This window comes from Clupea harengus, chromosome 9 (genome assembly GCF_900700415.2).
Source record: "Clupea harengus chromosome 9, Ch_v2.0.2, whole genome shotgun sequence".
Taxonomy (NCBI): Eukaryota; Metazoa; Chordata; class Actinopteri; order Clupeiformes; family Clupeidae; genus Clupea; species Clupea harengus.
In genome coordinates, this window is record NC_045160.1 from 4,192,356 (window position 1) to 4,208,263 (window position 15,908).

The 15,908-nt window shown below is 46.9% G+C and overlaps 1 protein-coding gene across 6 annotated transcripts in view; it reads left to right on the plus strand.

Moving 5' to 3' along the window:
- The first annotated feature begins 4,327 nt into the window (after positions 1 to 4,327).
- The window catches only part of LOC105909302 (diacylglycerol kinase delta), a 33,046-nt gene continuing 21,465 nt past the window's right edge, over positions 4,328 to 15,908 (plus strand). For 4 of the 6 annotated variants that reach the window (XM_042708666.1, XM_042708668.1, XM_042708667.1 and 1 more), the window contains exons 1-3: positions 4,328 to 4,507; positions 11,780 to 11,890; positions 12,318 to 12,398. In XM_042708666.1, coding sequence (XP_042564600.1) covers positions 4,373 to 4,507; positions 11,780 to 11,890; positions 12,318 to 12,398 — 327 coding nt within the window. In that variant the 5' untranslated portion in view covers positions 4,328 to 4,372. Of the gene's footprint in view, positions 4,508 to 8,974; positions 9,023 to 11,779; positions 11,891 to 12,317; positions 12,399 to 13,848; positions 14,404 to 15,908 lie in introns of those variants that run through there. The other 2 variants (XM_042708669.1, XM_042708670.1) reach the window with 2 other exon arrangements.

A 15,908-nucleotide genomic window follows, 5' to 3' on the forward strand; every position in this document is an offset into this window, starting at 1 on the left:
TACTCCTTGCTGGCCAGGAGGTCCAGCCACACCAAAGTCACCTTTGTCACCTGAAACACAAAGCAGGAAAGATGATCTCCTTGGCCAAGGTGGATTTTCAGGCCAAATGTTGATTAAAATGTATAGATGATGAGTTTTCTAGTTAGTAGTGTGTGTGTGTGTGTGTTTGTGTGCGAGAGAGAGAAAGAGTGAGAGAGAGAGAGAGAGAGAGAGAGAGAAAGAGAGAGAGAGAGAGAGAGAGAGAGAGAGAGAGGGATAACAGGTGCAGACCTACCTTTGAAGCCAAGCTCTCCCTTGGTTCCAGTAAAGCCCACAGGGCCTTTGTCTCCTTTTAGGCCCTCGTCTCCCTTCTCTCCTGTGGGACAGGGGCAGGTGTGGGAGAGAATGGGCACAGGTGAGATGAGATCTGACTAACAACTCAGGCAACCAGAGATGAATTCAAATAATGCACACCCAAGGAATCTGATTCTTGTTTTCATCATTCAGTCAAATCTACCCATGGTTTAGCACTAACCCATTTAGCATTTTAGCTTTAGCATGGTCACAGTCATCCTGAAAAAGTTACAGAGCCTCTAATTCTATTGCATTAAATAAATTACCAATAACAAATTCATTGCTCATTGTTCATAACACAATATATGCAGGCATGCTTTCGGATCCAAAATTGAACCTTTTAATCCTGGTCTGCCAGTGAATCCTGGACGTCCTTGGAATCCTGTGAGCCCTCTCCTTCCAGGACTACCAGGCCTTCCTGCAGAAAGAGAGGAATGAGATCACGCACAGCACCACAGACCAAAGAGCCCAAGTAAAACCCATACACTGAACTCACAGGAGAGGAAGACCTATGCTTGAAGAGTAGTGAAACAGATCATGCACTTAGATATCGAAGATATAATGTAGGTCAAGTCTCACACCTCACTATACAACTATCTCAACACTTCGATACAAACACTGACAAACGCAGAGACCAACTGCACTTCTGAACCACCCTTCTCTCGGCTGGGAGCCTTACCAGGCAGGCCGCGGTCCCCTCTATCGCCCTTGGGTCCAGGGGTGCCCTTGCAGCTGTGGCAGATGCAGAACCAGGGCACCTGGTCAGCGGTGGGGGGCACAGGGGAGTTGAGCAGCAGCTCGCAGAAGGAGGTGTCATAGTCGCCCCCCATTCCCCCCATTCCTCCCATGTCCCCCATTCCTCCCATGTCCCCCATGTCGCCCATCATCATGGAGTCGTTGGAGAGCATCATGCGCCCGTCGCCCATGTTGTAGTCTACTCCCGGAGGGGGAGACGGAGGTGGGGCCATCGCTGAGCACACGGAGAGTCCCAGCATCAAAGCCACAAGGGTTCTCATTGTCTGTAGAGAGACAGAGAAGAATGACAGCACATTAACATTCTTTTTTCTGTTTCACATTTTCATGATATAACCATCTGGCCATTATTTCAGACTTTAGACCCACACACGAGTGTCATTATCATTATCACCAAATCACCTGAAACATGCCAAACCAAAGGGTGATTACACCCTTCCAAGTCTATGTATTTAAGCCGGTCAACCAGCCACCCTATCCCTTGGCACCCCTTCAGTCTCAGTCTTACCGATCCACCGGTGAGCTGCGCCATCTTCTGTCAGGTGAGCTGGGGAACATAGTCTGGAGGGGGCCGGAGAAGCTCCTCTTATACACCTGTCTGTTCCAGCGAGCTCCGCCCACACCGCTGTCACCGACCGTCTGAAAGGTGGTGGTGGAGGCCCTCCTTTGTCAGGCGGCCAAAAAAAAAAGAAAAAGTGGGGCCTTCTGCTCGTACCCATTTCACAGGAGATGTGACCTCATTAGGCCTGAGAAAAAAACTCATAACTAATGAGAATGGACACGGAGAGAAAAGAAAGCGACATCTTCCTTTTGTGAAGGTGATATACTGTAGCTGTAGTGAGTGCCCTGACCACACACAGGAAACCTGAGAGGGCCGTGGGTCCCTATAGTGTGATTTCATTACTGAGCCTAGAGACGGAGAAAGCCCAGGTGGGCCAATTGAGGCCGTATGTATCTCCTGTGAGCAAAGGTGATGCCCCGCGTATACAGTACATACGCATCTGTTTACACTTCTCCGCCCCCTCTCCGACGCCTTTCGAAGGAAATTAAACTATGTCGAGAAGGACTATGTTTGACTTAAGTGCAGTCACATGGGCTATTGTGTAATACAGCGACACGTGGCCATACCATATCTGTGGTGAACTCACATGGTGTTGCCCTCCCCTCACGGGTGCTTTTACAGTAAGCACTGATAGAACCGAATATATTGCTATTCTGTTGTTGTAAGAAGACATCAGCACCTTTTTTTTTATATTGGCAGTTTTATTTGCTTTTGACTTTTCTGCGGATGGTTCTGCCTCATCGCTTTGTTATGAGACTGCTGTGGAGAACGCCCAATAGACAGGAAGACTGGACCCCTCCACACGTCCATGCATCGATCTTACATGCCTGATAACATCACAAACAAGAGTCAGCACTTTAATCATAATAATAATCGCGACTAAAGCAAACAGACTGTGAGGAGACATGATATTGATACCAAGGAGTAGAGATTGAAATGTGTAATATGAAGCTTATTACCAGAATAACAAAATGAAAAACGGAGGCCTGTCACTATCGGTTTCACATAACACCTTTACAAAATGAAAGTCACAAAACGTTCCAAAGGCCTCAGGTGAAGAATCTTTGATGAAGAATGGATAAGTACTTAATCCAAGAAACAAGAAGAAGTTCACAGTTCAAAGACTTCACAGTGTGAAGTCTACACTTACAGTAGAGGGCTTGCATTCACCGATTAACTTAATGTCTTGGCTCACGGTGAAATGACTTTTGAAACAATTCAACTACCAAACAACTCTTCAAACAACTCACCTACCAAACAACTCTTCAAACAACTCACCTACCAAACAACTCTTCAAACAACTCAACTACCAAACAACTGTTGAAACAACTCAACTACTAAGCAACTTTTGAAACAACTCAACTACTAAGAAACTCTTGACACAACTCAGCTACCAAACAATTCTTGAAACATCTCAGCTACCAAACAACCCTTGGCTCACAGTGAATGAGCTACAGACAAGAAGTGAACACCCATGCAAAGGCTTGAAACAGAACAGAGGACTCTGCAGGGACAGCAAGCCTGAACGATGAATAAGGATTTAGTGTTTGACCTACATTATTTGAACAACAACAAGATTTCATGCCATGGTATGATTACTTCACAGTCATACAAATAAGAAGAGGTCATGAGAAAGACTGAAGGATGAGGAGCAAAAAAGAGAGGAGAACAGAGAGAGAGAGAGAGAGGTGAATGGATGGATGGATGAAAGCAAAAGTCTACCTTGAACTTGTAGAACATTAAAGGGGTATAAGGTCACAAAGCCTGTGGCCAGAGGGAAGTGTGTGTGTGTGTGTGTGTGTGTGTGTGTGTGTGTGTGTGTGTGTGTGTGTTTACATCAAGAGGACCTAGTTTGGTTCCCTTCCCTCACTTCCGCTTGGTGGAATCAGAGCTCTGTTCTTTCTCAATGCCCCATAATGAGTTAAAAAAAAAAAAAGCTTAGAAACTTGAGCCCACCAAACAGAGCCCAACACACAAAGAGCAGAATGAGGCATTGCTGTCTACACCCAGTACATGACCCTGTTTCCACACTGTTAAGAGTAAAGCCTCTCTGTGCGTGTTTGTGCGTGTGTGTGTATTGTCCCTCTTCATCTAATAATTCTGCTGTTCGATCCATATTCGGTGAAGCTCCTCTCAATTATGAGGCTTGACATTCCCAGAAGGAAAGCTGCAGATCCAAGCTGGCACCTAATCTAGGGTCAGTCTGATGTGTGTGACTGGACTTGGCCCTAATGTGATCTCTGGTAACATCCACACTACAAGTGTCATCCTTCAGAAAACAAAGGTAAAAGTGGTTGTTTACACAGATCTGACACAGCATGTGCCATGTGCCTGGAAATGGGCCTAGGCTAACCACGTAGAGAGAGACAGTGCAGAGGAAACACAGGACAGCTGGACTGAGTCCAGTTGTTGGAGTAGACTTATTAAACTTGCCTACATCCTTAATGGTTATTGAAATATTTGAGGAAATGTATCATCGCTGGTTGTGACTAAGTTTACAAATACGCTTTCCCCATAAATATCTTATCTCTTCATTACTCCCTAACACTTTCTCCACTACCCGTGGAGTCGGATGCCTCAGTTTCATGGACAGTGGATAGTGCCACACGGTGGAGTAGTTTTTCAATAGAGTATTGGATGCCTGTAGAGTCTTGTCTTGACCGCATGGTGGGGCTGAACCTCTCCATCCATTACACGTACGGTTTCCCCAGGGCAAATGTAAGGATGGCGGTGGCGGTCGCAGCTGAGGCCGCAGCTAGATGCTTGGAGGAATCTTCGGATAGTGAACCGGAGCAAGAACACGGTTCACCTCAAAAACTGATTCGCAAAGTTTCCACATCGGGGCAGATCAGAAGCAAGGTAATTCATTGTTTTCTTTTTATGGCGGAAAATGCTCGGGAACAAGCCATCGCTCTGCACATATGCGGCTGTCCGGAGCTAGCGAATTCACTAAGGCCATTTAACAGCCTCGAGTTTTCCTACACGACGGAACTCGCTGGCTCGGTCTTTTAGACTTGAGACAAGAAGCGGATAGCGATATAACGGTATAACGGACGGTGTAGATTAAGCCATAACTGTATTAGTGTTTGTCTGCAGTTGGCTATCTAATAACATGCGCGGCGGTACGTCTAAGCGCACCGCTGCGACCCATGTCCACTATTAGGCTATATTTGTAGTAGGTTTGCATTAGCTAGCTACTTTTTCTACATTTGCATCAGTTTGCTGTCATCATAGAACATTGAAATGCCTTCATGCATCTGTAGTCTATGCAAAAAGAACGTACGAAAAAATAAATGAGTCTACATATAGTCTGCAATAACGGTTGAGAGCGCTTGCACATCGAGTGTAAAGTTACACCGTCTTCGTCATTTAATGGCTTACTAGTTAAGTTATTCCAGGATAATAGAATGAAAAGGTGTTCTTCTCGCATTTCCTTGTCCGTGTAGGTAAAGATTAAATTTGAAGGGGCTGCGCTCTAGAATTATTACTTTTCCTACGACCAGCGCTCTTTGAGCTTTTTTAAGATCCTAAACTAAAACGGAACTTGAGGTAGAAGGTACTCATTTGCATCAATGATTTATGCAGCGGTGGAATTGATGACAGGCTTCTTCTTTACCTCAACTTTATGATACATCCTAATTTAATCTAAGGCACGGTGTATGTAGCCTACATGGCTGCAAGACAATTGAATAAAAAAAAAAAACTGATTCCGCAACATATTTATCAAGATATCTGTAGTAAACATAGCTGTTCTCCTTTTTGTTTTCTTTGAACGGGAGCCAAGTGGAATCAAAACTGTCTGATCTCAATGAGCCCCCGTGTTCGCCGAAAGGTCGTGTAGTTTTCAAGCCAGTTTCGTATTTTTGTATCCAAAGGGCTCTAGGTGTGATGAAAGGGATCACTCGAAAGGTTGCTGTAGCAACTGACCTCTCTTTAGAAGCATAAGGTCAACGAGGGCCTATTTTTTGACCTAGATCCCCACATATGGGCGTCCCTTCACATTTCGCAGCTTGCGGGTATTGGCCTATATTACCAAACTACAACGTAATTAACTGATCATTGAGCTATGCGGTCTCGCAGAATTACATTTGGTGTGTGACACAGACATGTGCCAGCATGTCACAATGGTGATGCACGCACTTGTCAGACTTCACAAAATGTGCTTGATGTTATATATGAAGTTTTTTCTTCATAAGATTCTGACATCCAATAAATATATTTGGGCCTAGTCACAGCCAGATTATAGATCACCAGTCTGGATACACTTGGAGAAAAAGGTGCACAGATTTTCTGTACTTGAGAAGAGTATTGATAGGGTGAGTTGCAGTCTCCAGAATGTTCTCTGTTTGATGACGTGCGCTTTAGCAGTTTGCGTTTTGCTCATTTTCAGTGGGAAGACTTCTTTACAGTTCTTCACTTTATGGATTTGTTTGTGTATTTGATTTGGTTGTCTATGAAGCTTTGATCTAAAGTTTTAAAGACAGCTTTAGCGTTTATCCTTTGGCTGCAAATAACCCTGATATGTTGGCCACCCATCTAAGCATTTGCTGAGTTTCCAGCGTTTTCATAAAATGAATGATAATAGCAATGAATCAGGCTTCTGTGGAGACCCTCTTCAAAGCAGAGGCCCCCGGGCTCTTGCCCTCTTCATTCACTCCCACACTTGAAGGGGTGCGCGGTGAACTCGTTCTGTGCGTGTGTTTGAGCATGAGTTGTGTAAATAAAATGTAATATGTATGGTAATAGCTGGTGTGAATGGTGGGATGGGTAATTAACGTGCTCGTTGATTTGCATTAGCATGTCATTGTATGGAGTGGCCACTGAGGACACGAGGGGAGATGTGACCGCAAGCCTGTGCTCATTCTCTGACGGCACAGCTGCACTGGCATGCACGCACGCATGCTTAAAGCACTCAGGTACAAACTGGAGTGACTGATACACTTTTGGCTAGACACCCAAAAATGAGTGCAGAGACAGACTGACAGAAGATAAAAATAAACACAGACTAGACAAATACTCAAAGGCTACCTGCACACACACACACTGACACACACACACACACACACACACACACACACACACACACTGACACACATATACACACACTTACGCACACAGGTATTTCACACACACAGACTCTCAGCTCAGTTCAGCTTCCACCACTTCCTTTATGATGCTCACAGCACTGGCTCTTACTCGACCACATTATCTCACACACACACACACACATAGGTCAAGCTTCCTGCCTCACAAGCGTCTTATCGGCACCCTGAAGGGAGGGCTTCAAAAAGAAAGAGAGAGAGAGAGAGAGAGAGAGAGAGAAAGAGAGTTGACAAAAATAGACTGGAGTGATGTGTGGCGGCGGCAACGCTGTGTGTGTGTATGAGGCTGAGCGCGTGGACGGTTAAACCAAAGGCCTCTGTGCTTGTTCTCCTCCGGCAAGTGTGTGTGACCAGGACACCTGAAGACCCGTGCTTGACCGCTCCGACCCTATAGGAGGCGGTGAGAAAGCGAGGAAGAGGAAGAGAAGAAGAGGGAGTTTGTGTGTGTGAGTGCGGCCCTCTAGTCCTGCTCATGGAGTCCCTCAGTAAGCAGGTGTGCCATATTGTATTTACCCGTCCAGTGTTAAACCTCCTCTTCTTCTTCCCTGTTCATCTGTTTGGACTCATACGGTACTGTGACTGGGTATATCAGGGCTGGTTCATTTTAGCTCCTTTCATCTACTTCCTGTCTTCTTGTGTGTGTGTGTGTGTGTGTGTGTGTGTGATGTCATGGAATGTTAATTTTAAGTAACTGTGGTGAGGCCGGTCCCCTTTATAGTCTTGTGGATGTGTGTGTGTGTGTGTGTGTGTGTGTGTGTGTGTGTGTGTGTGTGTGTGTGTGTGTGTGAGTGTGTGTGTGTACACCAGACTCCCGTCTAACATGGCTGTGTTTCTGCTGTGGTGGCTGAGCAGTAGCTCTGTGTTGTGGTGAAGGGGGGCCAGAGGGAGGAGAGAGACCCAGATGCTTCTCATGGCTCTCAACGGCCACTTCACCTCTCCTCCTTCACCCCTCCTCCTCTCCACTTCTCTTTTTTCTCCCTGTGTTTCTCCTCGTTTTCTTCTCTCTCTTCCTCTTCTTTCCCTCTTCTTTTCCTCCTTTCGTCCACCGCCTCTGCTGCCTTTCACCTCCCCCGTTCCAGCTGGTCTAGGCTATTTTTGGCTCACTGCTGATGGATAGGGGTAGGTCCCTGGTGAGTTGTGAGCGCGCTCAGTACGGCTCGGCCATTGGATCTGTGAGGCTCTGGTGCCCCCTACTGGCCGGTTGGGAAACACATGCCACTGTAGGGGTGGTCTCTCACCAGGAGAAAATGACAAACCGAGAACCTTGCATCTAAAAAATAATCGTTAGGCCAAGTGTTTGCATGGAGGTTGAGCAGTTGCCATGGTCACTGTGTGTTTTAGGGTCAATGTAAGCCCAGTGTGTGTTTTGGTTGTTTATCGTAGCCTGTGTGTGGGATTGAGCTCATTGTAGTGTGTTTGTGTATATATTGTAGTCACTGTGTGTTGAGAGCAGTATGCTCTTATGGTGGTGTGTTCTGGGTTAATTTCATGTTTCATTTACTGTGTAATTGGCAGATTTGATCATTGCCTAGGTAGTAACAGTGTTAGAACAGAATCAGAATCTTTATTTGCTAAGTAAAAGCAATTCACTATGTAAAACCATAAAATAGACTATACACGCACAAACTACTAAAGTAAGTGCAGTGCAGTGCAGTGCAACAATTTAAAGTGCAAGGTGCACTGATTCTAGAGGAAGGGGGGAAAGGCTTTTATTCAGAAGGATTATGGTATGTGATAGACAGTAGTTACTATGCATTAGAGTGTGTGTAATGATGTGTATGTGCAGCTGTTTAAAGCAGGGGGGTGAGAGAAGGGTCCCTGTTTAGGAGGAAAGCCTGAGGAAAGAAAGCTGTAGAGGTGGCGGTTGGGTCCGCGTCATCAGGGCTCTCACTGGAAGAGTGAGTGAGCAGGATGTGAGGGGTCGGCCACGACTTCCCCCACCCTCTTCGTCCCCGATGAGTAAAGGTCTCTGAGGGCGGGAAGCCGACAGCCAATGATTTTCTCTTTACGACGCACCGTTCGCTGCAGCTTGCGCTTGCCGTGCGAAGATGCAGAGCCTTACCAGGCGGAGATGGAGGACGTGATGGTGGACTCTGTTAAGGCAGTGTAGAACTGGACCGGCAGTCAAGATGTCTTGAGTTGTCACAGGAAAAAACGAGCGCTGCTGGGCCTTCTTCATAGCTGCAGTGCAGTGTCTGTCCCCTCCGAGGTCCTGCTGAAGACTCTGCTTCTGCTGACCATGGAGCCGTGTTCTTCCAGCGGAGGCAGTGGGGTGGGTTTCTTTCTGTGAAATCGGTGATCATCTCCACAGTTTTCCCGTGTGTTTTAGCTACAGGTCACTGGCTTCCGCACCACGACACCAGCCGCGTTACTTCCTCCCAAGTACGTGGCCTCATCGTTGTTTGAGATGAGATCATCATTCAGAAGTTGAACAGAGTCACCATCAGACGTGCAGTCACTGGTGTAAAGGGAGTAGAGCAGGGCAGGGGAGAGAGCACGCAGCCCTGTGGAGCGCCGGGGTCAGAAATGTGCTCACCCACCCTGACATACTGTTTCCTGTTAGACAAGAGGTTGTGGATCCGATAGCAGACAGAGGGCTGGGACTTTGAGATGCCCCAGTTTATTCAGTTGAAGGTCAGGAATGATGGTGATAAAAGCAGAGCTGAAATCTACAAACAGCACGCGGGGCAGAAGTGTTGCAGGATAAATGACAGACCTGTTAGCTCTGTTTATGCAAACTGCAGAGGGTCCCGAAGGGCATTAGTCATGACTTTAAGTCTCTCGAAACACGTCATGACTACAGGAGTTAGGGCAACTGGTCTGTAACCCGTCAGGCAGGGGAATCTTCTGCTGTTTTGGAACTGGAACGATGACAGAAGTCTTAAAATCACGCAGGTACGTCAGGCTTGTTCAGGGACTGATTGAGGAGATCAGCGAGGATGAGAGAAAGCTGTTCAGAACAGTACCTGAGTGTTGCAGGTGATGCACCACCAGGGCCCGCTGCTCTCCTACTCTTCTGCTTCCTGAGGGCACGGCTGACCTGCTGTACAGTGACAGTGAAGGGAGGGGAGGGGAGTGGAGGGGAGTGGGTCGTAGGTGAGCGCTGATATGGGTGAGGTGTGAAGAGGCTGCAGACTGGGGGAGGTGTCCTTTGTCCTTTGGTTTGGGAGCAGGGGGTGTGCTATGTTTGAGGCTTGTGGCTCGTTGCGGTTTGGAGTCCTTTCCAGACGGAGAAACAGTCATTAGAGGAGAACTGCCACTCCAGGTTCTCCCTGTGTTTGTGTTTGGCCGTTTAGACTGCTTTGTTTATACCTTGCCCTGCTTGGTCACGCAGTTACTTTGATGGACTCGTAGACATTTATAATTTTCCCTAGGTTGGTGGGTGTCGCAAAGCAACAACAAAAAAAAGATGCCGGACCAAACTCCGTAGATGGTCGTATTTGTACATAAAAGTTGTTTGTTTGACTTTTTTTTTGCTTAGATTTTTTTTATGTTACGAGAAATAAACACTGTGCAATGTAAAAACCCCGTAATTGTAACTGAAAAATACATTTGAGGGGATTTGCGCGGTGTCTGAGCCAGCTATCTAATGTTAGCATGCTACTGCCCACAAGGTAAACAGCGATGGGTTGGACCAATCACAGCCCTGCGGCTTGCGTCGCCTTGTTGGATAGTTACAAAATTTGGCAGTCGCACGCACGCGGAGGGGGTTCACAATGACTCAAGGGGCTCTTGCGTGCTTGCATGTCTGCGTAAAAGGCCGACCATAAATTAAGCTTAACGGTCAACCCTCCTATGAGCCTCCTCCTGGGCTATGTACTCTTCCCTGAGCTCATTAGACAACCAAGGCTTGCTGTTGTCGTACATGTAGATCGTTTTTGATAGGGTGCAAGTCTCCTAACAAAAGCCTATTTTGTGAGCCTGAAGGCATTCAGGTTGCTCTCTCAGTTCAGACATTCCTTGAAGTCCTCTATGGCATCAGAAGACCGCATTCTCAATGATTTCACCTCAGGCTTTGTTGTTTTAAGCTTTTACCTGTATGAGGGATGAGATGAACGAGGAAGTGATCCAAGTTTCCATGTGGGCATGGGAGGTAGCCAATGGTCAAGTGTTTTATTTTCTCTGGTGGGGCAGCTGATTCATTTTTTATATCTTGGTAATTCAACGCTCAGGTTGGTGTGGTTGAAGTCTCCCATAAGGATGATAAGAGAATCTGAGCATGTTCGGCTTCTGTAATCTGGTCAGGTCAGCTTGTGTCAGTGTGTGTGTGTGTGTGTTTATGTGTGTTTATGTGTGTTTGCATGACCTCTGATGGGTATTGATTAGGGGGAAGAGAAGGCTCTGTGTCATTCATCTGGTATTGACCGGACCTCCCCACCTGTGAGCATCGATCAGGGCGATGGAGCCAGGAGCCTCTGCATCAACAGACAGATGCCAGGGCCTGTGTGTGTCTGTGTGCGTATGCAAGTGTGTGTGTGTATGTGTGCGTTCCAGAGAGAACGACAGTGTGTGTGTGTGTGTGTGTTTGTGTGTGTGTGTGTGTCCTCTGAGCCATGCCTGCACACAGCCTCTCTCCTACACCAGTGGAGTGGCGTGGAGGTGTCGGTGGCAGAGTGTGCGCCTTGGGCTCAGGGCCAGTGTGACGCGACACGACGCAACGCGACCCTCGCTGAGATGCTCAGGGAGAGGACAGCCAGTGGGGATCTGATTTCAGAAACGTACTGTGGTGCTTCTGCACACGCATCTCCTTTCCTCCCGAGGCTTGCTTCAGCAGAAATGTTCCCTGGCAGGACGGTTCCGGTACAGTTTGTGCGTAGAACTCTGAGGGGGGGGTGTAGGGTTGCGTAAAAGAAGTGATGCTTTTGATTAGGCTGATGAGTATGTAGACAGCGTGACGCTATAAGACGTGGAGCTGGCGTATGAATAGTTCTGAGGTCTGAGTAGTTGCTCACTCCTGTCAACTGGTGGTAAATAAAGAACCCTTTCCAATAAAGTCTTTCTCTCTCTTTCTCTCTCACTCTCTCTTCAGACAATTTTAAAAGAGGGAAAGTTGATGAAACAGACCAACTCCTTCCAGCGCTGGAAAAGACGCTACTTCAAATTGCGTGGAAGGACCCTCTATTATGCCCAGACATCCAAGGTATGTATATGTGTGTGTGAGACAGCTAAGGTATGTATATGTGTGTAGTATGTGTTGGTGTGTGAGAGAAAGCTATGGTATGTATATGTGAGTATGTATTGGTGTGTGTGTGTGAGAGAGAGAGTGAGTGTATGGAAGAAAGAGATTTATATTGCCGTAACACCCTTCCACAGGCCATAATGTTACGTTATAATATTATATACATTATAATGTAAACAAAAGTGTAGGATGGGTTTCTATTTGAGATCTCTCCATTTCAGTACGTGTGTGTGTTGGAGGTATGGAGGTAGTATGAGTGTGACACCGTGTATACACACTCATCTGATGTATGTTTTTTTCTCTCTTTTCTGCGGTTCTTTTTTGGTCTGAATCCTCTACATGACGTCCTCCGAATCGTCGTGACCTTCTCGTGTTCCATTTGGTTCAGTCCATCATTTTCGATGAGGTGGACCTGACAGACGCAAGTGTGGCCGAGTCGAGCACGAAAAACGTCAACAACAGCTTCACAGTGAGTTGGACACTCGTTCACTTATCTCCTCTTGTCCTCTCTCTCTCTTTCAGTCTTTTCTGCCTCTTCCTGGAGTTTGGTCTCCTCTTTGTCAGCTAGAAAAATAGATTTGGTTATTTTCTGTGTTATGGTTTTATTTTCTTTGCTCCCACTCTGAACCCATTCAACTGAGCTATCGTCCCTTTGCAGTGAAAAGCACGAGGTCATTGCTAGTTCTGTCTCTGAAAACCGCAAGAAGACTTGAAATAGTTTGGGCTCCAGTGTCGTCTTTGAAGTATATTTATAGTCTGCCTTTGCTCAGATTTAGCTTTAATGGCTGGGTGTGGCTGTGTTGGCTTGCGTATATCCGGTTGTGTGTTTGTTTTTGTGTGTGTGTGTGTGTGTGTGTGTGAGTGAGTGTGTGTGGAATTGTAAACATATGTTTAGGAGTGTTTATCTGTTTAGTGTGTGTGGGGGTGTATAAGGTTCTATCATAGCAAGTCCAGTTGAGCATTTTATTAATTTCTGATTGGACAAGAGGCAAGAGGCACAACCCCACTCGTAATCACTCACAAAATTATACATCAACATACCATTTATTCAAAGTGAGTGAGCAGAATGCCAGGCAGCAATTTAACGTTACATTTGACAGTTTTCGAGTGAGGAAAGAGATCAAATGGAGTAGGGGGAATGTACAAATGGGAGGGGGAACAAAAAACTAAATGGAAATAAACACAAGAAAACACAATCTGGTGTCCTCAAATGTTAGTCGGCAAAGTGAAGAATCCTTTACCAACCCCACAAACACGGGTGTCACATTGCTTCATTTTAAATATGGGTTATATGTCTTAATGTGTGAAGAATGTGGGTCCTTTTGGATATTTGGGCAATTTAGAATTGTGGACTCAATTCAAATGAAGATGTCAAAGTGTTTCAAGTGTGTGATGAAACTTAACGTGTCTCGAACGCTGAACACTTTTTACCTTTGTACTTCTGGAGTGTTTTAGTTTGGGTTTGGTGTATGTTTGTCTGTGTGTGTGTGCATGCATGTCTCTCTGTGTGTGTGTGTGTGTGTGTGTGTGTGTGTGTGTGTGTGTGTGTGTGTGTGTGTGTGTGTGTGTGTGTGATACGTGTGTGTACTCCATTTTGTGTGTGCACCTGGTCGCCCAGTGAAAAGCCAGAGGTCTTATCAGCTGTTTCAGTGTGAGCGGAACGCTCTCTTTCTCTTTCTCTCTCTCTCTCTCTCTCTCTCTCTCTCTCTCTCTCTCTCTCTCTGTTGGATCTGCTCTGCTTTGTCTGTGTGTGTTTACTTCCGGGAGGTAGGGGTGCTCTCCGGTCCCCCTCCCCCCACAGCGCAACGTAGCTCAAAGGAGACACACCCCCCTCCCCCCACGACCACCTCTCTCTCAATTTGGCTACCCCTACCCCCGTGGCTGGTTGATGTGACGACAGGAAGTTTATCTGAGTCACCCAGTGACGGATCAGGGAGGAGCCTAGTCCTAGTCTGGAGCGCTCGGGTTGAGGGAGGAGGAGAAGGAAAGAGGAAGAGTGTAAACGAGAGGGAGGGGAGAGAAAGAAAGAGAGAGAGAGACAGAGAGGGTGGCCTCTCGAAGCCGGTGTTTATTTCCAAGGAAGTGCTAACGGTACTCGCGCTGGGGAAGTGGAGCTTTCCTGAGCGGGAAAAAGCCAGGAGAGATTCCTTGCTCTCAACGCCAGCCGACCCGGAATAGGGTCAGCGCTCCCAAGAATCTCCCCAGTGCGGCAGCAGGAACTGCCCCGGCTTCCCGTCAGAAACTCCCAGCGGGGATCACCGCAGCCCGAGAAGGAGTTACCGGACAACCAGGAAAAGAGGGAGCCGGCCCTGTTGCTGGATATACCCACACGCTCTCCTCTCTTCCTCCTACCGAGACTACTCCTATCTGTCCATCACAGAGAGACAGAAAGAGAAGAGGACAGACAGAGGGGGTGAGAAGACAGCGTTTAGAGGGAAAGAGACCGCTAGCCGGAGAGTTGGAGAGTTGGAGCGGTAAGGCAGCGTTCCCTGGAAGTAGGGCTGAAAAATGTGTGGAATGACAGCAGCTGGGCGGGGGAGCACAGAGAGCAGACTGTTACTCTCTAATGGTCCTTTAAACAGGGCTGCTCATTATGTGTGTCTGTGTGTGTGTGTAAAGGACAGAGGTTGTGTGTGTGTGTCTGTGTGTGTGTGTGTGTGTGTGTGTGTGTCTGTGTGTGTGTGTGTGTGTGTGTGTGTGTGTGTGTGTGTGTGTGAAGGACAGAGTTTGAGTGTTTGTGTGTGTGTGTGTGTGTGTGTGTGTGAAGGACAGAGTTTGAGTGTGTGCATGTGTGTGTGTGTGTGTGTGAAGGACAGAGATTGTGTGTGTGTGTGTGTGTGAAGGACAGAGTTTGAGTGTGTGCATGTGTGTGTGTGTGTGTGTGTGTGTGTGTGAAGGACAGAGATTGTGTGTGTGTGTGTGTTCTGTTGGCTTGTGTGTGTTAATGTGGCACATATCCATAAATGTGGCGTCTGTGCCCCAGAGAAGGATGTGGGAACAATGATACAGTGTCTATTCTTGTGTGTTTGTGTGCACGTGTGTGTGTTTGTGTGCACGTGTGTGTGTGTGAGTGTGTGTGTGTGTGTTCGTGCAAGACTGTGTGTGCGCTCGTACTTCACGCATACACTTGTGAGCTTGTGCGTATATGCTTGCGTGTGTACGGATTACAAATACATATGCATGTGGGCTCGCATGTGCGTGTGTGTGTGTGTGTGTGTGTGTGGGTGTGTGTTTGTTTGTGTGTGTGAGAGACACATGAGAGGCTAGCCAGCTGATGTATAGCTGTAGAGTGAGTCTGGTGCTGTCACTCTTGCTGCGTCAGAGGTGCTGAGGATGAGTCCAGACTCATACAGGAAGAGACGACCCCCCCTCTCCCTCTCTCTTGCTCTTGCTCTTCTTCCCCTCCCCATCCCCCTCTTGCTCTCTCTGCTCACCTAAGGCCACGTCCACACGGAAGCTGGATTGCCTGAATTCGGATATTTTTTTGGATCTGGTACTTTTTTTTAATCGTGTCCACACGGAACCGTGTCAAGAAAAATCAGCGTCCACACGGAAACGCTGGAGCGGAGTGGTTGAAAACGCTGTAAAGACGTCATGGAGCATGCGCATAATAAAGGCAGAAGTCGAGATCCAACTAGCAATTTTCCGATTGCTGAATTACTTCTCTACCACCTGAAATCACTGTTACCACAGCACTCAAACGGGACTAGTTAGAATCGTGCACTTCGCCATAAGCCTCGCTTGTGTTAAGTTACCGTTTTGAAACTTCCGTCTATAATACAAATCTTTTCACGTCAGATTTGCTCATATAGGCTATTGCTGAAACTTTTAAAAAACGGTTTTGAACAATGGTCTGATGCAAATAGATTAAACAGTGATAGATTAAAGTGTGGCTTGTTAATGGCATCCCTTTCCTAACCAGCTTCTTAACAACATCGATTTAGTTTATGTTGTTGCTGCGCTGAAGTGACACAGCAGG